The following is a 24,657-nucleotide window of genomic DNA, read 5'->3' as shown; positions in this document are numbered from 1 at the left end:
TTATATGGCAACTAAATAAGCCAAGCAAGACAATATCAGGTTATCTCCGGTAACAGGTATCCAGAACATCTCCTCGGGTATTCCAGCTCTCTTTCCATCTGAAGTATCTGACCAAACACCATTGGGGTTACAGGGAGTGCAGTTCTTGAACCAGAATCCAGACTGGTGTTCTTGGGCGCAATTCAGAGTACTGTCGTCGTTATCGTGGTCGAAGGTGGAGAAGGGCTGTCCCTTCAAATCACCCAAACAATCACCACCATTATAGTCGGGATCCTCCCCATGTCCCCATGTTCTTTCATATGTCATTCTGTACAGGCCATCTTGAGACAGGTTGAACTGTGTGTATATCCGCTGTCTTTTAACAGTGGTACTGATATCCGCAGTTCGAAAAGTGAGCATATGACTGCGTCCATTTGTTATGTAACCAATTTTTTCGTTCCCAAGCCAGAAGTCCTTGTTAAGGTCCCCAAAACCATCTTTGTACTCTTGCCATGACCGATTGAAATGGGTAGATCCATATTCATGCCATTGCATATATGTTTTACCACCGTTTTTCATCGAGCACCGGACTTTGAATGGGGTAGGCGCTATGTTTGGTTGAATTAAGTATAGCCCTGACCACTCGTTATAATGGCCCGTACTAAATCCTTCCGAACAATCTGAAAGAATAAAATGCATTTTTATTAAGTGCGTTTTGCACGACCCAACCGTATAGGATTAAAAAGGAAAAAGAGTTGTTCCCAGATTTGTTTGGTTCAAAGTAATTAGACGTAGATGTAACCGTGAAACATACTTTCAACAGACTTTGATCTAGTTTTTAACAGACGTTACAAATGACAATTACCTCTTAAAATAATGAAATTGTGTTTCACTTTTTCACTTTCCAAGAAAAGGATTAATCAAAACAAAGCATTTATGATTGCATGTTTTTACTTTAACATTTTTGTCTGGATTCCAGAATTGTTGAAACATGAAAGGACAGTTCAGTTATGATGTAAAGTCATACCCTGCATGATCCTTTCACAGAACTGACCGATGTAGCCACCATAACATTGACAGGTAAGTTTTTCCTGGTCATATTCGCCCCCATTCATGCAGCGGTTCCGTACCTTAAGTTGTTAAAAAGTGATTTGTCAGTGTGATTAATTAATTCTTCAAGCCAGGCTGGCGCAACATTCCTGCGTCTTTGACGCAGTGTAAGCTGAAAATGCGATATCAAAAACTACATCGTCTATCACAAACTGAACAACTTCTCATGCTTGTTCCCACCAATGACAACATCTCAATTTGTTTGCTATGTATTGTTATATAATTGTTCTGTATGTGTAAAATGGACTATGCTAAGTCTATCAATATTGTGAGCAAGATTCGATTAAATTTGCGTGTAACATTACTGGAATGTTAAATTAGTACTCTGCACTGTTGGGGGGATTGCGTACTCTCCTTCCAATGATATTGACAGGCCAGTGGGATAGGATAGGATAAGTTTTATTCCATACTGAAAGGCCTCAGGCCCATAGTACAATTCTGTTTTCGGGAGTGGTTACAGATCCGTTTCACAGGTCATATTCTAATTAACATAGCATGATAAATGAACATTGATAGATTTTTTAGAGTATCTTTATCAGTTGTTGACATGATCGTTGTAAATCTTTGTATAGTGGGATGTACATAACCAGGCAGATCAATATATTTTCTTCTAAGGTGGTCATATTTTGGACAAACTAACAGAAAATGAAACTCATCTTCATTCACATTTAAATCACATTGCTCACATATTCTCAATTCTCTGTCTATGTTTCTATGCCTGCCTACTTCGATCCTAAGTCTATGAGAGCTGCATCTAAATTGTGCTAAACCTATTCTAAACCTTTTAAAGTTGATGTCAAACAAATAGTATTCTGGGGAAATTGTTGTCTTGAAAAGCTTGTAATAATTGCATTTTTCTGAACTTAAAACATGTGATGCCCATTTTTGCAAGTATATATCCTTAAGTCTCTGGCGTAAAGAAACTAAAAATGAATCTGGATTGTTTGGTACACATTGATTACGCCAAACATACCCATAGCCGCAATCATTTAATAACGACTTTACATCATATACCCAATTGCGGCTTCCATGTTTTTCATACAATAACATCATATTGTAACATTTTCTAGGTAATCTATCAATAGGCATTTTAAGAATCTTGAACCAATACTTGAGAATTCTAATATGCTGAAATATGTAAAGTGGTACACGTCCACATTCACCATATACCATAACACTCGATGTAGAGTTTTTTACACCAAGGAATCGTTTACAAGCATATAGATGGACCAGTTCAATAGTTATAAGAAGTGACAATTTTTAACGGTTGTGAGTTGAAGAACCATGTTTCCCTACTTGATAGTTTATTTCCCTTTTTGAAAACTAACACTTTCGTTTTCTCAGTGTTCACTTGGAGTTTACAATTAGAACAGTACAGCTCCAGTTGATCTATCAAATTCTGTAAACCTTTTATCGTACTAGAGAACAGGACTATATCATCAGCAAAAAGCAACAGAAATATCTTAACAATATCTGGATGCAGCCGTATACCATCCGTACAATTTTCCTTAATTTGTGCAGCTAGTTCATTAATGAAAAAACAGAACAGAAATGGGCTAAGAATACAGCCTTGGCGTACACCAATGTTACATGTGAAGACATCAGAGTATATTCCCCGATTTTTAACACATAACTTTACATTTTGATAAATATTGCATAATAGTTTACCCATTTTATTACTCACCCCATTTGAAAGAAACAATGACCACATTATATTTCTGTTTACAGAATCAAACGCTTTTTTGAAATCAACAAAAATTGCATAAAATTTTCCACCTTTTCTCTGCATGTATTTGTGAATAATCGCATTAAGTACAAAAATATTATCCGTGGTTGAATACCCTTGTCTAAAACCTGCTTGTTCTTCCGAAATTTTATCTAATGAATCTGACCAAAAAGTGAGCCTTTTATTAATAATAGAAATAAATATTTTGCTAAAAACACTCAGAAGGGTAATTCCTCGATAATTTTTGGTATCGGTATGTGATCCTGATTTATGTAGTGGAACAATCACACCGATAGTCCACTCTTTTGGGAAATAAGACGTTTCTAAAATCTTATTAAACAGTAATTCAAAGTATGGGAGTAGAATATTAACAGAATGTTTAAAAAATTCTGGAATTAAACCATCTATGCCGGAACTCTTGCTGTTTTTCAAATCGTAGATAGCTTTTTGAATTTCCTCTCTTGTGATTGGCGAGTCAAGGATTGTAGCAGTTATGTCATTATCACATGTTTCCTGATCTGATAATTCAAAGTAGGTATCATCCCCAACACCATTACCACTAAACATATTTTTGAAATAATCATACCATTTATCAATTTCAATATTATTTTTAAACTCATAATGTGGATTTAGCTTGTGGAGGGTTGTCCAAAATTCTTTCGACGACTTAATGTTATCTTCCAAATATTGTTTTTTCTTTTCAAGAAATATAATTTTCTTTTCCCAGCACGTGGTTTTGTAAAGATTTCTAATTCTTGTATATTCCCTTAATGACTGTAAATCTTTATCTCTTCTGAATTTGTTGAGGCATGTACATCTCTCTCTTTTTAGTAACTGACATTCCCAATCAAACCATTTTTGTGTTTTCTTGTCCACGTGAACCACTTTCTTCATTTCGTTCCCAGCATAGGAGAGTGCTTCTCTAATAAACTCAATACTTTCATCAATATTTGTGAATACGGTATCTACTGCTTTTTCAACCAGTGATACACACTTGTCCAAAGCTAAGTTACAAAGAAATATTTCTTCTTTATCAATTCTCCACGTAAATCTAAATGTACTTGCATAATTAATATCATCATGACCCTCGATGACTGAGTGAAGCCTACACGTACGTAAAGCCATTGTTAATGGAAAATGTTGCGACTCGTACCGTGTGTCTATGTCGAATGTTTTACAGAGTTCAAACATATGTACGGTGGAGATAATATAGTCATTTACGCTTGCCCCTGTACTACTGATGAATGTATAGTCCCCAATACCAGCGTCACTGCCACAACCACTATTCATAATATGAATATTTAAAACAGAACATAGGTTCAACAAACATTTACCAAACTTATTCAAAATAGTGTCAGCGGAGTATCTCTGCAGATCAAAATGGTCTATCAAGAAGTCCCAAGACGAGTTATCACGCCCTTCAAGATAATCCAAAATGTCGTCGTCCACAAAGTCGGGTTCTGTCCCCCTTCTGGAGTTAAAATCTCCCCCCAAAATACATGAAACGTCATCGATCTGATTTAAAATATCCAGGAGCTCGTCTTGAAACATCAGTACACCATTTCTAGAAGTAGCACATTTATCATAATAGGTTGAGCCTTCTGGGTGTATATATACACAACAGTATAACACATCTGTTACAGTACCAAACAGTAATTTATCTAATAGAATGTAAATACCACTTTCTTTCACCCAATTCCGCTTAATATATTTTTTCAGCTGTTTTCTAACCATAACTATGATACCACCAGAGAGTCTCCCTGCTTTTGGTAACTTATCACCTGGTCTATTATAATATAAATAATCAGCAAACTTGTTCTGGAAGTCTAACTTCTGAATCCACGTCTCTGTGAGGCCTACAATGTCAAATGAATGTAAATATGAAACAAAGTCACAGTCATCTAATTTAGATTTCAATCCAGATATATTCCAATATAAGAGTTTTATTGTAGGAGAGTCATCACTTTTTAAATCCTCTGAGTCTTGGTATGGGCCCCGGCCACACCCCTAGGTAGTGCGGTCCTGCTGGCTGCCCCTAGAGCTGGTAGCCTGACTGCGGGTAGTGGGGCGCGAACTCCCCTCGTTCCTGGGTGAATTGTTGATTGTGTCAGAGACCCCACCTCTTCTCCTATCCGTGACATTGATTGAAGCATCCGTAACCTGTTTGGGTGCTGACATAATTTTACCACCTTTGTAAAAATAATGTTTAGATTGGTCTTCATCTTTACATTTCTTTAATTCTTGTCTCTGTTTTAAAGTTAAGTCATTGGAAATTCCATATCCCTTTGACCGAAGGGAATCTCTCAAACTTAGAGACTTCATCTTATCCTCCCAGTGCACAAGTTTAGCGATCACAGGGCGTGGTCTATCAGTGATACGTTGTCCTATTCTATGTGCCCTCTCAATGTCTCTTGGAACAAGCAGATCTATGTTATTGGCTTCCCTGGCATTGTTCAACACTTCCAAAGTTTTGTTTTTGCAGATTGCATAGGATTCGCTCGGTCCCTCTGGAACACCATACAAAATGATATTATTTCTTCGACCCCTTCTCTCAAGATTCTCTAGACGTGTATCAACATTGTCAAAGTCATAATATACATCGTCTAGTTTTTGACAGACCGCATCCACATCAAGCCGAATGATATCTTGTTCTCCCTTGTTCGTACTCACTTGATTTCGTAAATCTGTGGCGTCACAGCGTAATGTTTGTAATTCTTCTCTCACTGAACCAATTTCCTTTAATAGTTTGTCTTCGGATGCCTTGATTTGTTGAATAATTGCCGATTTCATATCATCCAGATCCTTACTAAATGGGCCAGGGTTCGATTCAACATCACCTGACAGGTGTATTAGCAATGATACACAAGGACAAAACAGTCGCACCACACCTCGGTCCGGAATTCGATATGTAAACAAAGACGATGTGTTACAATCAGTAGGACAAAAGTTCGCATCCACGATACTGAGTGGTGGATTTGTCAATATATCACATGTATACTTCATCTTATCTTCGATGATCGTACCTGAGGTATATATTGAGAGAAGAAGTACTGTGCACAAGAGGTGTCGATAGGCCATGTCAGTCCCGGCTGTCCATTCCGATGTCGTCGAATAGGGTTTGTTTTTCTCTATCTGCCTGTGTCCTCGGGGCGGTACAAAACATCCGATCCTGGCTCTCCAGACATCTATAGAGACTCCCATTTTGTCCCAAAGTGCTTAATTAGATTGGCCTAGGCTCCGATGTCAATATTTTTCAATTTTTTACGAGAGACAAAGCGGAATGCAACCACTCCCCAAGGGAGCTAACTTGTACTTAGGCCAGTGAATGAGGCGTCTGGTATTTTTTCATGACGCGTTGCTTTGTATGTGAGTAACATAATGATCTAATGCGCTCAGCGGATTGGCAGACGGAGATAATTGCATCTCTATTATAATCACTTGTAAGTGTAAAAACAAAAAGTGCTGAGCTTGGATTGGTTTTTTACGGTCTGCCACAATGTGATCAGTTACATGCTCTCGTGCAAAAAGCAGATGAGCCCACAGAGTGCGATTGCACAGGCCGATTGGCGGAGGTTTTATTACAGGCACTTGAAAGTGTTGAATTTGTTTTGTGCTGAGCTGTCGGTTTAAATAAACGGTGTACATTGTATGTGAACAGTCATCATGTTTTGATGCAATGGCCATGGAATTTTGCTTTTTATTACTAGATATAAATAAAGTTTAGCTCAGTTTAATATTGTTTGCAGAGTCAACAAACTACGATTTTAATTTTAAAAATGGGACAAATAAAAATTATAAATATGGGGAATATGAATATGAATACCTTTTCGAAGACACTTTTCAGAAGACGAAATTGACTCATTGGCTTATTAAGATTTTATTGATATTTTTTACTTATGTAAATGCAAAATGTTGTCTAATATACCTTTATGTACATGCCAAACAATTTCACCAGGCACAAAACTTGCTCAGAGTTTGAAACAAATTCCCGATATCTTTAGTGAGATACTCTGATTATTGTGCTAAGAAGAATCCAGTTCCATGCAATGTGAACAATATGCAATCAAAACCATTAAAACTGTACCGATGTTAGGCAAGGCAATGAAACATCTCAACATATTTACAATCAGGCCGTTTATCAACCTAATGACGATATGAATTTGCACCTCGTGGTATTTGAAGAACAAAAACGATATGTTCATACTTCAAAATGAACTGTTATTTGCACAATATCACTCATTTCGTGTATATGTAGAATACTATACGACCTCCCGTGTAGTACGATGTGTAGGAAACGAGTGAACAGGTATCAACTTTTCGCGAGGTTCATAAAAATGGATATTATATAAAAATTAGATATTAACCTATCGTCTAACCAGAATATACAAATTACATGTGTTAACAGTTTAGGAATTTATACATGAGATCTTGAAAATGAACATTCAATGCAACACGATGGGAGTTTCCATGTAAAGATTAACTATTTCTTAGCAACTAAATGTAGAATAAAAATCTTGATAACTGATTTTTAATCTAAGATCTTTAGGGTAGACAACAGTTTGCTAAGAATTGGGAAATAGCAAAACGTGACCTGGGTCGGCTGGGGAAACCAGACCTTTTTTACATTTTTCAATAAAAGTAACATGGACGTGATTTCCATCAGGATAAAACAAATGACGTGTAAATGACGTGTTATGATCTATTTAAGAACGAATGTGTAGTTCATTTACTTAGCCCAAGTATGCATGGATCAATCCGCTCGCATTTGGACAGCATAACCAATGATCTATTTACAAGTTCATTTATGCCAAAAAGAACAGGACTAAGTAGATAATTTGTTGAATGTTATTTCGTGAATACACCAATTGCGTAACACTATCCCTGAGCACGAACCCAAACGGCCTGTCCTTGACATGAGTTTAGAAGAGAATGTATTGCCACTATATTGCCCCTTTTATGAGTTCAATTTTTATGACATTTAATAAACCTTGATTAGTAATTCCATGGGTCTGTAACAACTTTAATTTAATCCATATGACATAGAGATTACTACACGAGTGCCTGTCAAATGCCATTTATCTTACAACGCGTTGTAAGATAAATGGTATCTGACAGGCACGAGTGCAGTAATCTGTTTCTTACACACCCTAAAATCGCACCTTTTTAGCATCGAATCGATGCATTTTGTCTTTTCCCATGATCGCAATTGCGCATTAATACATAACACAACGGTCATGAGTGACGTCATCCGACGTACTGCTTATTATTCATAAAAAATGTGACCCTACACCTTAACCTAAAATCGTTTCCGCCGTCTGTGGATTACAAAGGCGATGATGATTGTGCAAACTATATAAGATCAAAGAACCCGCATGATGCCGATTTTAAAAAATCACCTCGAAGAAATTACCAAATATGTACAACAATGTTTATTACCGTATGACATCACTGCCGGTGACCGTCTACAAAATGGCGTGATCACTGACAACAGTACGCGTGATTTTCAGGGGAGGATTTTCGTTGATTGAGGGATGGTATATACATAAATGTGTCATGTAAGTAATCAGATACAATCAGACAATTTGCGTACTGTTATTTGTTTTTTATGTTTTCCAACTTAACAAAGAGAATGTGTCAGAAATGCAGATAACTACCGCGTGCGTTGTGCGTGACTTTGCGCCAGTCATGGCGTCACACAGGACGGGAACTTTTTACGATTTCTGTTGAATTTCCCTGCCAATTGTTGTGTATATATATAGTAATTCCATAATTCGTGCTACGATACTCTTCCCACGAATATTCTCAAACGCGACAGCCAATGTATGCAACAACTAGACCAATTGATCTTTCAAAATCGGAGAGTGAAAAATCTTAATTTTGCTTTGTTTAGTTTTCCGAGCACGGTGTTCGTTTCCACCCCTATCTTTATTTCGCTTGATGTCATCGTGATAATTTGTATTGGTGACAATGACCATTTGTCACTTGATTCTAAAATTTAGGAAGAATTCAGGGATGCATGTGTCGCAGCTGAGTTTGAAATGAACGTGATCTAATAGGCGTTTCATTACCCGCATACATGAAACGTGATTTTTTTCAACACTATCCAATACGTTTCAGAATTATCATTGGTGTTTTGGTGAAAAACAGATTCCGGTGATCACTAATGTGCTATTTTGAAATTCAATCCTTCTACTAAATATCCGATATTTAGATTTCTAAACACACAGTAAGTATGCTTTGCCTTGAGTGACTGTAAATTTATTAAACATTTTGAGTTTATGTCATGGAACATTAATGGTTTAAGGGGTAAGTTGGACAATGCTGAATTAATTGATTTTTGTTCAGTTTGACATTTTTTGTCTTCTCGAAGCTTGGAGAAACTGTGAGAAAGACACGATTGCAACAGTGTTCCCCGGCTATTGTGTTTATGTAAATTACATAGATTACAATCCGCGAGGCGGTGTGGTTGTATGTGTTCGGTCTGAACTTGAGCGCTATATCAAGTATGTTTGTATAGATTTCACCGATTTTATATTGGTAGTTTTTGAGAAAAATTTGTTCAGTTCATTGTATGATTACATCTTTGTATTTACATATATACATCCTACTGGCTCCTCCGTGGTAACAGATGTTAGACCACTGCAAAGCATAGAGTATCTGGAGCAAAGCTTTTTATTTATTACTAATCGTTTTCAAAATGGTAAGTTTATAGTATTTGGGGATCTTAACGCCAGGTGTGGAAATCAGTCCGATTTTGTTGTGCATGATGGGAATCGGTATATACCGAGCTTTGAGAACATGACTATGTGTCTGATTCCTTTGACACTCCCAGACAAAGGCGTGATGATATATGTAAAGACGATGGAAAAGGAACTCCTAGATTCGTGTTCAACTCATAACATTCACATGCTGAATGGGAGATGTTCGGGTGATACAGAGGGAGCTTGTTTTAAAGGAGACTGAGCAAGTTTGGTTGATAACTGTTTATGTTCAAGTGACTTATTTACCAGAGATATCGACTTTACTGTACGTACACGGCGATGGTGAAATGTTGCAGCACTTCAATCATACCATACCTAGCTATAGTTTTTAATAGGATTATGCATAGTGGTGTATTCCCTTACGAGTGGGCAAAGGGTATAGAAGTTCCTCTGCATAAGAAAGATAATATAAATGATGTCAATAATTATAGAGGAATAACGCTGATGGATATATTTGGAAAGTTGATGACAACAGTATTAAATGATAGACTCAAGGCTTTTGTGGACGTTTATGACACAATTCCTGAAGCTCAGGCAGGATTTCGAAGCGGATACAGTATAACTCATACTATATTTACATTACAGTGTTTAGCACAAAAATATCTCACTAAACGTCGGGGAAGATTTGATGTTCGTTTGTTGATTTCCGTAAAGCGTTCGATTCGATTAACCGAAAGCTCTTGATGTATTCAACAATGAAAAATTGAATACACGGTCGTTTATTGTTTGTTTTGAAGGATCTATACTCTAAGATTCAGTGTGCTGTCAGGACATCAAACATCTCTCTTTCACATTATTTCGAATCATTGAGCGGCGTTCGACAGGGCTGCTTATTGAGCCCGTTTCTGTTCACCATGTTTATCCTTGAATTACAATCTATGTTAGAAAGTAGTCATTTGCGAGGGATTTTTAATGGAGAGGAGTTTATAGACATGTTACTTTTACTATATGCAGATGATTTGTGTATATTCGATGACACAGTAATAGGTCTGCAAAGAAAAATTGATATTTTATCAAATTTTGTAAAATCTGGGGACGTGGAATTAACATGTCTAAAACCGAAATTTTGGTTTTCAGAAGAGGTGGCACTTTAAGGTAGGATGAACGATGTTTTTTGAATGATAAACGTATCAATGTTAGTACTTAACTATAGTTATCTGGGTGTTCCGTTTTCAAATAGATTGTCTTGGACTAAATGCATTGATACCCTCAATAAGGCTTTGTTTGCCATCAAACAATTGCAGTTTCACTTTGTAAATATGCCAGTTAACATGTTATGTAAACTGTTTGATATTAAGATATCAAGCACAGCAATATTAGCTGAATGTGGAAGATATGGTTTGCATGTGGATTATCATATGAAGTGTGTTAAATACTGGTGTAAACCTATTAGAATGAATGAAAGATATCCCTGACAGTGTTATTTGTTAATGAAGAAGCTGGATGGATGTGGTTGACTTACTCGGGCAACTCATGTTAAATATTTCCTCGACATTTATAGATTTGGTTATGTGTGGCACGAACAGAATATTGGTGATGTTAATTGTTTCTTGCAGCTGTTTAGACAACGTTTGTTGGATTGTAACACACAGAGTATACAGATGAATATTTATGAGTCTTGTAAGTTAAGGTATTATTCACATGTCAAGATATTATTGGACATGGAATATTATGTCACAGCCTTCAGAAATAGAGACCATAGACGTATGCTGTACCTGCTGAGATTAAGTGAATTGCCTATACGGAGTAATCTGGGCAGAAGAGAGGATATTGTTTATTCACAGCGCTATTGTCGGCTATGTAACAATGGTTGTATTTAGGACGAAGTCCATTTTGTGTTTGTCTGCCCGTTTTACACATCATTAAGGCAAAAGTATATTCCTGTAAGATTCTATAACAATCCATGTATTAATACTTTTAGCAATCTCTTAAATAGCCAAAATGACTGTATACTCACAAATGTAGCTAAGTATGTGAAGGAAGCTCTATTATTACGTACAAAGACCTAATATTATACCCTAAGTATTGTTTTCAATGTAAATTGCCTCAATTATATGTTACTATACTGAACCGCAAAAGAACCGTCACCCCAAGTAACATTGCTTGAAAAGTTGTCATTTAAATATCTGGGTAATTTTTGTCAAAGTTTCTAAAAATTAACATTACCTTGTCCGGAAAAATAACATTTGATGATTAAAAAAAACACAAAGCAGATGACAATAAAACCGATCGCCCAAACGCATCACGGCAACGGAAATGGTAACCCGATGCACGTGAGTTCCGTGTGAATTGAAATGCACATGCGTTCCCCCATTTCTTGCCCTATAAAAAATTCACTCAGATGGGATAACATTCATTCGTTTTTGAATTGCTACCACATGCCGAGACTGACAAGAAATCAGCAACACCAAGCCCTTGGACGATTGCAAGCTGGACAAACTGCCCGGCAAGTAGCCAATGCATTGCAAGTCCACGTAAGGACCATATGCAGGCTCCAGCAACGGTACCAGACCACCAACACTACAGATGACCGACCACATAGTGGAAGACCAAGGGTCACCACTCGACGTCAGGATCGTCAGATTGTGCGACAGCATCTTCAAGATCGCTTCGTTACTGCTGCGGAAAGTGCTCGACAGACTATGGGGATACACCAGCGACACATTAGAGTGGACACCGTGGGTCGACGATCGACGAGCAGACACTATCACAGACCACTATCACAGACCACACCGAGGACCCATTCTGACACCACGTCATCGCCGGGACCGTCTTCAGTGGGCAACACAGCACCAGCATTGGCGCCACCAGCAGTGGAGAAGAGTCCTCTTCTTAGACGAGAGTCGTTGCTGTATCTCAGCAGCAGAGAGAGAGAGAGAGAGAGAGAGAGAGAAAGAGTAGCGACGCCGTGGGGAACGTTATTTGGATGCTTGTGTTGTTGAGGGAGACTCTAGGGGTGGTCCGAGCATCATGGTGTGGGGTGGAATTGGTCTTGTACAGAGGGTCGGCCCTGTAGTCTTCCAGAACATCGATCCGGGGAGAGGCAATGGTGTCACAGCAGCTCGGTACATTGATCAAGTCTTGAGACTACACGCCATACCTCATTTGGCACGTTTCAGCATGATAACGCCCGTGCCCACAATGCGAGAGCAACAAGAGACTTCCCCCAGCAGAATGGCATCAGAACCATGCAGTGGCCTGCCCTCAGTCCCGATTTAAATCCCACTTAGCGCATATGGGACGAGATTCAAAGACGGCTGAATGACGTCCGACCAAGGGCGACAACTGCAGCTGAACTGCGTCAGGCGTTTCTCAGAGTGTGGGCTCAAGTGCCCATGGCCTTCATCAACCGCCTCATCCATTCCATGTATCGACGTTGCACGATAGTCATCAATGCACATGGTGGACACACGAGATACTGACTTGTGATGCCATTTTCTCAGAGACTAGTGTTGTGTTTCACTTTAAGAACATGTTTCATCTTTTTAATATGTCACAAAGTATGTTTACAGTGTTTGGACAAATAAGGTTTCTCACATATCTATCCATGGTGACGTTTCTTTTGCGGTTCAGTATATATATATATATATATATATATAACTGAAATGCACATGGGCCTATGGCCTCCAATACACGAATCAACTTAACTTATAAGAGGGAATTTCCAACAGAATTCAAAACTTTTAGTGTGCGTGATGTATACTGAGTCAAATTAAAAACTTCACAAGTAATCCCATATATGATATACAACGGACAAATGTTTCAGAGAAGGTAATTTTTAATCATAATTGTCCAAAGAAGGATTTTAATTAACGGTGGTAGCCATAATCTGTTCCAAGCACCTACGGTATTCGGTAATAACATCAACGGTTTAGTCCCAAGCACGAGAATCTGATGGCACACAAGTTCAGTAGCGTGTATGGTCACCATGTGCGTTGACAACTGCCACACAACGCCTCCGCATGTGAACACATGATTGGGAAGACGACGCCATTGTTGCTGCAAAATGGTGCCAAGATCTTGCAAATTCTGTGGTTGGTTCTGGAGAGTGCGCAGACTTCTGCCTAGAGCATCCCAGACATGTTCGATGTGATTGAGGTCGGGAGACCTTGACGGCCAGTCCATGACGTTGACTGCTGTATGGGGTCTGGCATTGTCGTGTTGGAAGATCCAACCAGGTCCATGTGCTGCCATAAAAGGCAGAAGTTCTGGTGCCAGTACATGGTCGCGGTAGGCAGCAGCGTTGAGGTTGCCACGGATGACAAGGAGCCTGGAACGTGCATTGCCACAGAAAGCACCTCACACCATGACACTTCCGTCTCGAAATCTGTCAACTTCCTGTACACAACACTGGGCGTAACGTTCATGACGGCGCCTCCACACCCTCGCCCTACCATCAGCAAATCGAAGATGAAATCGGGATTCATAACTGATGACGACTTGATTCCAATTCCTCTGAGTCCATCGTAAGTGTCGCTGTGCCCACAATTGACGTTGACGTCTGTGTAATTGAGTCAGAATCGGCCCGCAGTATGGCCGTCGTGCTTGAAGGTGAGCAGTTCTCAGACGGTTTCGAACAGTTTGCGCACTCAGTCTACCCCTAAACAGTTCATTTCTGGTTGATGTAGCCGTCAAAAATCGGTTACGGGGGTGACGTAAGACAATCTGACGATCCTCTACATGTGACGTCACACGTGGTCGACCTGGCCGAGGGCGATCAGCGGTGGTACCCGTTTGCTGTAGACGCGTCTGTAAATAAAAAACAGTCCGTCGACTACAACCCATCGCCCATGCGACTTCAGCTACGGACGTTCCCGTCTGCAACATGCCAATGGCACGTTCACGTTGCACATTTGAAAAGCGTGGCATGACAAATGGCCCTAAAGACTTTTGTTTTCTTGTGTTTTTCTTTTTTGGTTACTGACTGCTAAGTATGGCTGAAAACACGTGCGGTATTATGGCCACGTGACCAGTTGCACGTGAAAAAACACTTTTGCCACTATAGTGCTGTGCACATGATTTTGATCGATTCACCTGCACAAAAACGGGTGTTATCTGAAGATAATACGTGGCCATTGCTGTTTAAATACACAATAAGGGCCCACAATGATAACTGGTCAAAATGTTAAAATTTTAGGATTTTGAAGTTTTTAATTTGGTTCAGTATATTTCGAAGTTTAGTCGACTTCGAAGTGAGGGTTGAAGAGGAGAGACATATAATTCGTCGGATCATATGTTTTCGGACATCAAACGTTTTCAGACGGCCATGTTTATCGCGAATACCTCCCGCTATAACGAGGGTTGTGGTGTCAACAGACATTGTAAATACTCAGGTGGCTTAATTTTTAGATAAAGCTGTCTTTGATAAGGGATTGAGATGTTTAACGTTTCTTGTGATTGGCGAATGTTTCTTAGGCGTCCGAAAATCCATAACACGGGAATATATCTATTTGCACTCTAAAACCATTACGTTCAACAACAGACGTAGGTGGACATTCGACTGAAGCACCAGCAACTTATCAATGACTTACGATCTAGAAAGTAGTCCGTCATAATCTGACCTCAGGTCATCACCATGGAGTAGCTGATCACTGGCCTGAAATATGATCTCACACACATGTTTGATACAAGTTATCTCAAATAAGTTTCTCACCCACAGGTGTGTAAGAAATGATTTTACGTGATTCGTATGTATCGAAAAGGGACTGAAATAATGTTTGAATATTATTGCGCCTTTGAGGATAACAGTAGACTTTGGTTTTGGGATGAAATTACAAAAATATAAATGTCAAAAATAGTATTCAAGAATTTCATCATTAACCTTTCTTGCATTTATGCCAGGATACTCACAAACTGGAAAACAAATATATACTTATATAGCTATATTTTCATGCATGGTACAAAAATTCACATCAAACCAAAAGGTTCATCATGTTTGTTAATTTGCACATTTCGTTGTTATCGTTATTGTGAGGATTTTGTTTGTGTGTGTGATTTGAACAAGTCATACGCTATTGATAAATAAAAACTGTCGACGAAGGACAGTATAATTACTGGCAATATATCACAGATTGACTTAAAAGTAGTTGGGGAACATTAAAAAACGCTAAATGGGTAACGATACTATATAAAAATGGGACTATAGGTCGCCAGCAACAAAGGTACGGTCACCATACAAGGGATCAAGGGGACTTACGGTACCCCTGCAACCTGCATGGTTCCCCAGTAGGATTAACACCTTTCCCTTAGTAACTGGTGAGTTTTGCAAGATAAGCCAGAGATTAAAAGTGAACAAATATTCTGCAGTTAAAATGGAGGTAGATATAAATATTCTTTGAATGAGCTGGTCTTTCCAGTGATTGTATGAGCATCGATTAACACAATTGGGATACGATGAGTTGCATCAACCAAGTCAGCGAGCCGATCCCGATTGTCGCCTTTTACGACAAGCATAGTCGCCTTTTACGGCAAGTTTGGATTGCTGAAGGCCTATTCTATCCCGGATCTTCACGGGTCTAATATAGCAAATATCCTCAGCAAATTGGAGTCATCACTTTTGCATAATTGGAAACTAGACTCCGAGTGACGAAACGTTTTTTAAAAAAATGTTAACCATTCAAATGGTAAATTTTAATTTAACATCGTTCTTATCATAGTCCATATGCATTTTGGAACATTAAATAAGAAGGGTGCAGATTTAGTATATTTGTTCCTCGTTGATCACAGAGGATCTGTGAAGAAGAAACTACTTATATAAAAAAAATAATAGTCCCAACTTTTGTAATTAAATTTTGGGAACAACATTCGGAATACTCATTTAATGTAACGCACGCTGATATGAATGAGTTATATATGCCACTTGTTGCTGTGGTTTCAATCACATTTGTCGTCTCACTTGTAAATTACTAGTCTAGTCATCTCATCCAATGTTTTTTGTTTACTACAATTTTGTGTTCAGCAAAACCTACAAATTTTATCCTTGATTTTTTCAAAAATCCCAAACTATCAAAAGGCACCAGTTTACCACTAGACCTTTTAATGTGCCAAGTTTGGTGAAGAAATATTGTACGGTTTTCAAAGTCTGCTCCGGAAACGAGCACAACGGCCATTTTCAGTGTAAGTCAAAGTCGTTGCCAGGGATACTCGAAACATATTTTTTTCAAAGATCCCAAAGTATCAAAAGGCACCAGTTCACGACTAGACCTATCAATGTGCCAAGTTTGGTGAAGAAATATTGTACAGTTTTCAAGATCTGCTCCGGAAACGAGCACTACGGCCATTTTCAGTGTAAGTCAAAGTCGTTGCCAGGGAAACTCAAAAAAATATTTTCTTTAAATATCCCAATTTGTAAAAGGCACCAGTTCACCACTAGACCTATCTATGTGCCATGTTTGGTTAAGATATCACTTATGTTTTTTTTTTCTTCTCCCGAAACCAAATGTGACGGACGGAAAGACGGGAGGACGGACAGACGGCATCCATTCCTATACCCACCTTGCACTTCGTGGCGAGGGATAATAAAGGGGTTTAAATTGTTACTAATGTATATTGACAATGATCCTGGAACGTTCATGTCAATTCAACGTATCAAAAGTAAATTCATAAAGATATTCGGAAAGTGTGAAAAGAAGGATGTGATGTTTGTGTTGCCGAGGGACAGACATGTGATGGTTTAAATGAAATTACCTCTGTTTGATTGTAAATGATATATAGCCTAATTCCAAAATGTTGTACAAACAAATTCCCAGAAAGCCGTCAATCATATCATTATATCCATTGTAGCGTCATTGTACAAAACTACTAGTGAACGAATTGCATATATAGATCATCTTATCTATAAAAAGCTGGCATACTTATTCAATGTTATTATTGATCTTTCTGTTACAAAAGTCTGCTGAAATCTTCTATTTTTGTATACTGTAAAATGCTGTCAATATGAAAATAGTGTTCAAATATTATTGTCACACGTACAAGAATACTGTCCGGTACGTAATTATCAGGGACATTTCCAATGAAGATATTCGCAAGGAATAACAACCAACCACACTCTGTATGGAACCAAATAAAAAAGAAACTGAATGAAGTAGTGGTAGAATATATCAATATATACAAACCTTGGATATTCCTTGGATATTCAAAATATACAAACTATATATTTTTGGATATACCAAATATGCAAAATTGTATATTTCTGGAGGTAAGAAATATACAAATTTGTATATTTTGGATGTATTATTATGTAGAACATTAACACATTTACCATAGACAAACCATCTTTCATTCAGTGTAACCTGACCCCCTCTTCCTAAAATGACGACATTTGTTTTATCATAGTTAACTAATAATTTCCGCTCTTTAGTTTAACATTCTTTTTGTTTTTGTAGTCCAACAACAGAATCTAATACGAAAATGGCAACATCGGCAAAACATAGCATCAACATTTCTGACACATTTGTGAACATTAAAATTTTGAATACCATGTTTACCCTCAGCCATAATTTCATAATATAATTAAATGTTAATAAAATGTTAACAATATCGGGCTCAAGATACATCCTTGTCGTAAGAATCGGTTACATCGTCAGCACATCTTACACATGATTAAATATTTGAATACATAGCTTTAAATATAGTGAGTAAGTGAGTGAGTTGGGTTTAACACCGCTTTTAACTGTATAGATTAATATAGATTACATTTTCCCCTGAAGACCAGTAGTTCTTAAACAGTACCATGGTTTATAACGATGAACGGAGTCAGAAGCTTTTTTTAAAATCGACACCATCCTTACATCCATCAGTGAAGATGGAGCAGTGAGAATCGTAAATAGATCTTAACTGGACATATTATTGCTGAAAGATTAAATGTAGATTAACTCTAATTGGTATGGAGCAATAATAACAAGATGAATATTTGCTGCTGCTTCGTTGAGAGGATAAATAAACGCATTCATTCGGTAGATTTGACGGGTTGGATTTTCAATTTGATATATTGTAATACACGTTTTAAACAACGTTGTTTTTAAAGAAGGTTCATCAGCCTCCACTCTACACTGTCAACAGGATTCACCATACATGATTGAACCGTATTCAAATGGAGAAGGGTTGACTGTTTTCAGGCACTTTGCTTTGAATTATTTATATGTGGCAAGAAGGCCATGTGTCGGACGAATGTAAGCCCCATGCCCGTGACCTCCTCAACTACTTTGATGGGTATGCCAGATGTAAATAGTTCCGGGTCCTTGTGCTGTCTATATTTTCTGCAGAAGTGTATACAACAACTTTTAGTCTGATAAACTTTTAAGCCGATATACAAGCGACCATTTGTTGATTTTATTGAGACGCAATTGCAGTTGTCTCTCAAATAACGACCCATCACCTGAGCCATTTAAAACTTTTGACAGACTGTTTATCGTGATACTAAATAATGTGACAAACAAAATACTGCCTTGTGGGCTACCATGATCCCATTATATTTATCATGGCGAGGCAGGGTGGAACTCTGAAATTTTCTTTCTGTTAAAACTGTGATATTAATTGAGGCAAACGGCCTCTCAAACCAAAACCACGTAAATCATTAAAATGCCATGCTTCCAGGTACTATCATAGGCTTTGTCAAGATCGAAAAAAACTGATACTGCGTGTTGTTGGTTTACAATAGCATTCTAAAGAAAGGATTCTAAAGGGGACTATTGATTTTAAAATACCAAACTAATTATCTTTCGTTCAATGGTCTTACAGACACAGTTGGTTAAAGATATAGGGCGGTAATAAGAGGGATTTGTATGAACCCGTCCAGGCTTTGGTATAGGGAGTACAAATATGCCACGAATGAGGAATATTCCCTGAATCCCATATTTGATCAAATATATGTAAAAGGGTTTCAAGACATAAATCAGGCAAATATTTCAAGTGAGTGAGTGAGTATGGTTTTACGCCACTTTTAGCAATATTCCAGCAATATCACGGCGGGGGACACCGGAAATGGGGTTCACACAATGTACCCATGTCGGGAATCGAACCCAGGTCTTCGGCGTGACGAGCGAACGCTTTAACCACTAGGCTACCCGACCGCCTCCAAGAGTAGATAGGAGAATAATATAGGCACCTACTGGTACATCATGAGCTTGCCCAGGTCAGTATGTAGCTGACGATGCGAAAACATTTTATTAAAGTCTTTCCATTATCAGAATTAAAATAAATATGTTTCTTTTGTTGTTTCGGATGTATTTTAAATTCAGCGACATAAGTAATCGACAATGAATGCTTAGCCAAACTTTCGCCAAGTTTGTTGGCAATATCTGAATTATAAGTTAATAACTGATCACCTTCCACAAGATGGTGAACAGAAAACTTTGAACCTTTGCCTTCATTTTTTTGTATCGTGATCCACACCTTGGACACAGCAGTGCGGGAATTTATTTTGTAGACATAGTTCCTACTAAATTGACGCTTACTTTGTTTAAAAGCATGCCATGCTTTTGCATTCTTAAATGTTATCTCCTACGTAGGACTAAGTATGGCCTAGAATTACTATCTCCTACGTAGGACTTAGTATCTCTTATGTAGAACTTAATATCTCCGACGTAGGACTTATCATGGTTTACGAATATGTGGATTTGCAGATAAATATATTTCATTGAGTTGATCTGAAACAACTGAATCGGATCTTCAATATCTTTGAATTATTCAGGGGTTAATTTTGAAGTACATACTATTTCATACAATGAGTCATTGGCATTTGTAAAGATGGATAAGCATCGGGTTGATGGCTTTTAGAATGGTGAAGAAGTGATAGGTTCAAAATCGTTAAATATGTTTGAATCTGTGAGAGATAAATCAAGTACTGAATACGTTTCAGTTACTTGATGTTAGATGTTAATAGGTTTTTGAACCATCATTACAAATACATAAATTATAATCAGAAAAACATTCCTTAAGTACCTTCCCTTTATTGTTTGTGTTTACACTCCCCCATAGAGGGTTATGCCCATTCACGCCATCAATGATTATGCATGGTTTAGGGAGCTGATCATGTAGATTTTAAAGATCAGGTCGTCGAAGTGTAGTGGACGGTGGAAAATGCAATTACCACAGAGAAAATACTATGTTGAAAGGTTAACAAACAGCAACAGCTTGAAGATTTGTATTAAAAAGAACAGGGCTGTTATTGACACCCTGCTTCACAAAAATAGATCCTCCAGAAAAGGAATGATGAAATTTGTACTGGCTTAAATGGATTTCATGGTATCGCATTGAAATTCTTCCTGAGTCCTCTGCAATTCCACTGAATCAAATTTAGGGAGGCTCAATTGGGAAGCTAGAAGGTGTGGATTGGTCACTCCCATGTGCAGGTTGGAATGTCCTGTCCTTTCTCCTCAACGGTTTCCTTTCTCTTTTATAGGTTAACTGTCTCAATTTCTTTTTCGGATGTTCGCTCATATGGTGGTTCAGTTGGATCTTGTGAAGGAATCTCTGTCTGAGAGGCTTATGAATTTGTCTGTGAAGTTTGTAGCATAAATGTGTCACAACGTGTGACCTGTGTATCTGTCACTCAAGATATGAATGTTTGATATGTTATTGATTTTAGTAACCTTGGGGGTAGTTGGAACTAGAGCAGGAACATACGGAAGCGTAGTAGGGCCACGGTGAATTTGTTTTGTCTAAGTATCTCCTACATAGGACTTAGTATCTCCTACGTAGGACTAAGTATGGCCTAGAATTACTATCTCCGACGTACGACTTATCATCTCCTACCTAGGACTTAGTATCTTCTACGTAGGACTTACGTAGGACTTACTATCTACTATGTAGGACTTAGTATGGCCTAGAATTACTATCTCCGACGTAGGACTTATCATCTCCTACGAAGAACTTAGTATCTCCTATGTAGGAGATAGGAAGTCCTACGTAGGACTTCCTAGTGATTCTAGGCCATACTAAGTCCTACGTAAGAGATAGTAAGAACTATGTAGGAGATACTAAGTCCTACGTAGGAGATACTTAGACGAAAACAAAATTCACCGTGGTCCCACTACGCTTCCGTAGTAACACAAATAGAAACTACAGCAGAATATGCAAAAGAAGGATTTAGACACTGAAGGGGAACATTCTTTTGCTTCAGAAAAAGATATATTGTTTGTGTACTTAATGTTAAGGGTTTTTGGCATCACTTGATTTCTTTAGTGCACTCAGGGCTCAAATTAGTGCCACTGTAATGCATGTATACATTAGCACCAGTAAAAGGTCTTGGCACTATGTCCAAAATGTAGGTAAGGTATTACCTCCACACCAGTTCAGAGACGGTTACATTTATTTCTTCTCTGCACTCTGAATGCCCTAGGAGACAGCAAAAGGATTATGTTTGAGAAGGTTTCTATCAGTAGATGATATTACTATGAACCTTGGCCAAGAATTTAAAGAACGTCTGGAGAGACATCTTTATCAGATGACGATGTTTTATTGGCTTTCCCTGATCCCCACCTGCCATCAAGTGTCAACAAAGACAATGCTACATGAGCACCCAGTCTGCAACAGGAGGGCTACAAGGTGTAGCAGCAAAATACAACATGATTATTTATATTTGTCTACCAAATATGATTCAGACTGGCTTGGCCCATAACAAGATATTTGAGACAAACAGAATAATATTATTCAGCCGCTGACTTCACCGGATTAGCCACCTAAGACTCTAGGTAAACATAGTCATAATAATTTTAACATTTAGAGCACAAATAGAATGTCACAAAGCAAAATAAACAAACTGTTTTCTTGCCCAGGGCTTGACATGACCAGCCAATGGATAGAACCCGGGTCCATTCTACCATCCGTCTAGATGATTTGTTTGTTTGTTTATAGTTTATTCCCTTATTCCAAGATTTTAAACCATCAGCTTTTTGTCTCCAAGAAACATACACCAGAAATATGAAAACCTGTTTAGAAATCTGTCCAACACTGGAAATCAGAATTCAACCACACATCACTGCAGCTAAAATAGATCTAAATATTCCCGACTTCTGTCTTCTCCTCCCTGGCAGATGGTGAAGCCAGTGGTAGATCTAACTCCAAGTCAGCTAGAAAAGACTGAAACTAATCCTTTGGTTTATCAACAAGCATATAACCAATTACGATCAAAATAAAATTCTCACAGATCCAGTTTTAGAGACGGGTCCAAGGATGGTGGCAAATGCCATCATCAACTGTCTAGTCAAGAATCCCAGATAATAGTTCAATCACCACTGCTAAGGCCAAAGCTATATTAACAGCTTTGACCTGCATTAAACAACAAAATCATCATTTTATCTGCTCCGTTGTCTTGCCTTCAGGCACTTAAAAGAGTCTCGTCATATCATCCTATTATCCTAGACATTTTAGAACTATACAATGATCTTTCTACTGGCCAATGTGACATCGTCTTTTGCTGGTTACCAAGCCGTGTAGGCATAGCAGGTAACTCCGAAGCCGAACTCCACTACTTATTCCGTACATTGATTTCAAACCAACCATCAAGAGTTATACTCGGGATTTCATGCAAAGACGGTGGCACACCCAGGTAGGAATCAATAAACTTCACGAATTTATACCAACAGTTGGTCATACCTACTAGAGTTGTCAGTCAAGACACGATGAGGTTGTTTTACTCCATTGGCCACAGACGGTTTACCGACGCATATCTGCTTAAGGGGGATGAGGACGAACCTCCTAAATGTATTCCTTGTGATGAAAGATTCACCGTCAAACATATATTATTTGACTGTGTGGACTTTGCAATCGCAAGGGATTCACATTATCAAACAGTAAATCTGAAAGATCTGTTTTTTTCCGTGTAAGCGGACATCTTATTCTCAGCTACTTGAACGAAACTGGCCTGCATCATAAATTTTAAAAACGTATGTGAATAAATAATTGCTCGTTATAAATTTGGTGTGATGATTTTACCAACTGACATTATTGAAGGCTCTGTCCAGGATGTTGAAGTGCCGTAACATTATTGTACCCCTGTGTGACACGTTATATCCTATCAAAATCGATGTAACTGTCATCAACCAGTATACTCGCATCTTGTCGGGAGTTTTGAATTTTTTTTGTTTGCATATGTTTGTGGCAGGTGCAACCGATTGTACAGGGCACGATCAACTTTTCCGCAAACATCTGGTATCATCCCTATTTGGTGGTTACTTATAAACACATGCTCATGATATAGTCGTACAGTCGTACAAGATTCCCAATGAGTATTCAATAGGTTTGTTTTATTTACCAGGATAGGTCGACAGGTCGAGGATATACGACAACACCCAAGACTTAAGTATCTAAATGATAAGCAACAAATCCGGATATCATGTAACCTAACCATTGCAAATATATTTATATGATGAAACAAAACTGTTTTGACTCACATTGTAATGGCGCCAATTTCCACTGTAGCAGATATTTGTCAGGAACATCTCATGGTGAAGCAAGCACATGTGGTCAGTTGCAGACACGCTGAAAGCCACACATCTGGTGTCTGTGGCACACTGTACAGCACATGAGGCAATGCTATGTATGTTGTCAACTACAGTCTCATTTATGGGAGAGACGAACTGAGTACACTCAGAATACGGTTTGACAGAGATACTCCTAGTATGATCTTCAGCACTAGTTTTGTGATGAAGGAACAATGTGACAATAGCGAGCATGGTTAGGGCTGCCATTTCTCTTGTAGGAATGACTGTTGCTCTTCCACCTGTGATATTAGCAGTAGTGTTCATCGATTCACAATTACGACACTGAAGCAGAGAGATGATGTAATGATATGACATAATATGATAATTATATTGGTACGCCCACGAACTAAACAGATACGGATGTTATTTATGCACATAAACCTCACAAACTGCTTATGCGATAAACTGTTTTAACATAGGGAAAGCAAATGTAGTTATTAAACATCCTCAAGGGAATGCCATAAGGTTTTATCTAAACATAAACACTTAGGGTTTGTTCATAGCACGACCACTAAGGCAATTCTGTGTACATTGGGAGACGTATGTACCGATGATTGCTATGTCCGGCGTAATCTACGGGAAAATACTCAAACCTCCT

General features: G+C 38.2%; 1 protein-coding gene across 1 annotated transcript; it reads right to left on the bottom strand.

Annotated features, from left to right (window-relative positions):
* LOC139464030 (fibrinogen-like protein 1) lies at nucleotides 1-24,266 on the bottom strand. The gene is made up of 3 exons (XM_071245545.1): nucleotides 23,970-24,266; nucleotides 1,007-1,109; nucleotides 1-659 (listed from the first exon to the last, which is right to left on the bottom strand). The coding sequence occupies exons 1-3, from the start codon at nucleotides 24,264-24,266 to the stop codon at nucleotides 1-3; spliced, it is 1,059 nt and encodes a 352-aa protein (XP_071101646.1).
* Nucleotides 24,267-24,657: the final 391 nt, after the last annotated feature.

The sequence above is a fragment of the Haliotis cracherodii genome, unplaced genomic scaffold, assembly GCF_022045235.1.
Source record: "Haliotis cracherodii isolate W230 unplaced genomic scaffold, xgHalCrac1.p SCAF_16, whole genome shotgun sequence".
Lineage (NCBI taxonomy): Eukaryota > Metazoa > Mollusca > Gastropoda > Lepetellida > Haliotidae > Haliotis > Haliotis cracherodii.
The sequence above is the reverse complement of the archived record's forward strand: the minus strand, read 5'-3'. Positions and strand labels throughout refer to the sequence as shown.

Excerpts from the sequence above, each read along its gene's own strand:
- LOC139464030 (XM_071245545.1), bottom strand. The coding sequence starts at position 24,266 with ATGGCAGCCCTAACCATGCTCGCTATTGTCACATTGTTCCTTCATCAC. Across the intron at positions 1,110-23,969 it reads GAAATTGGCGCCATTACAAT|GTACGGAACCGCTGCATGAA; the intron begins GTGAGTCAAAAC and ends TAACAACTTAAG. Across the intron at positions 660-1,006 it reads CTGTGAAAGGATCATGCAGG|ATTGTTCGGAAGGATTTAGT; the intron begins GTATGACTTTAC and ends TTATTCTTTCAG.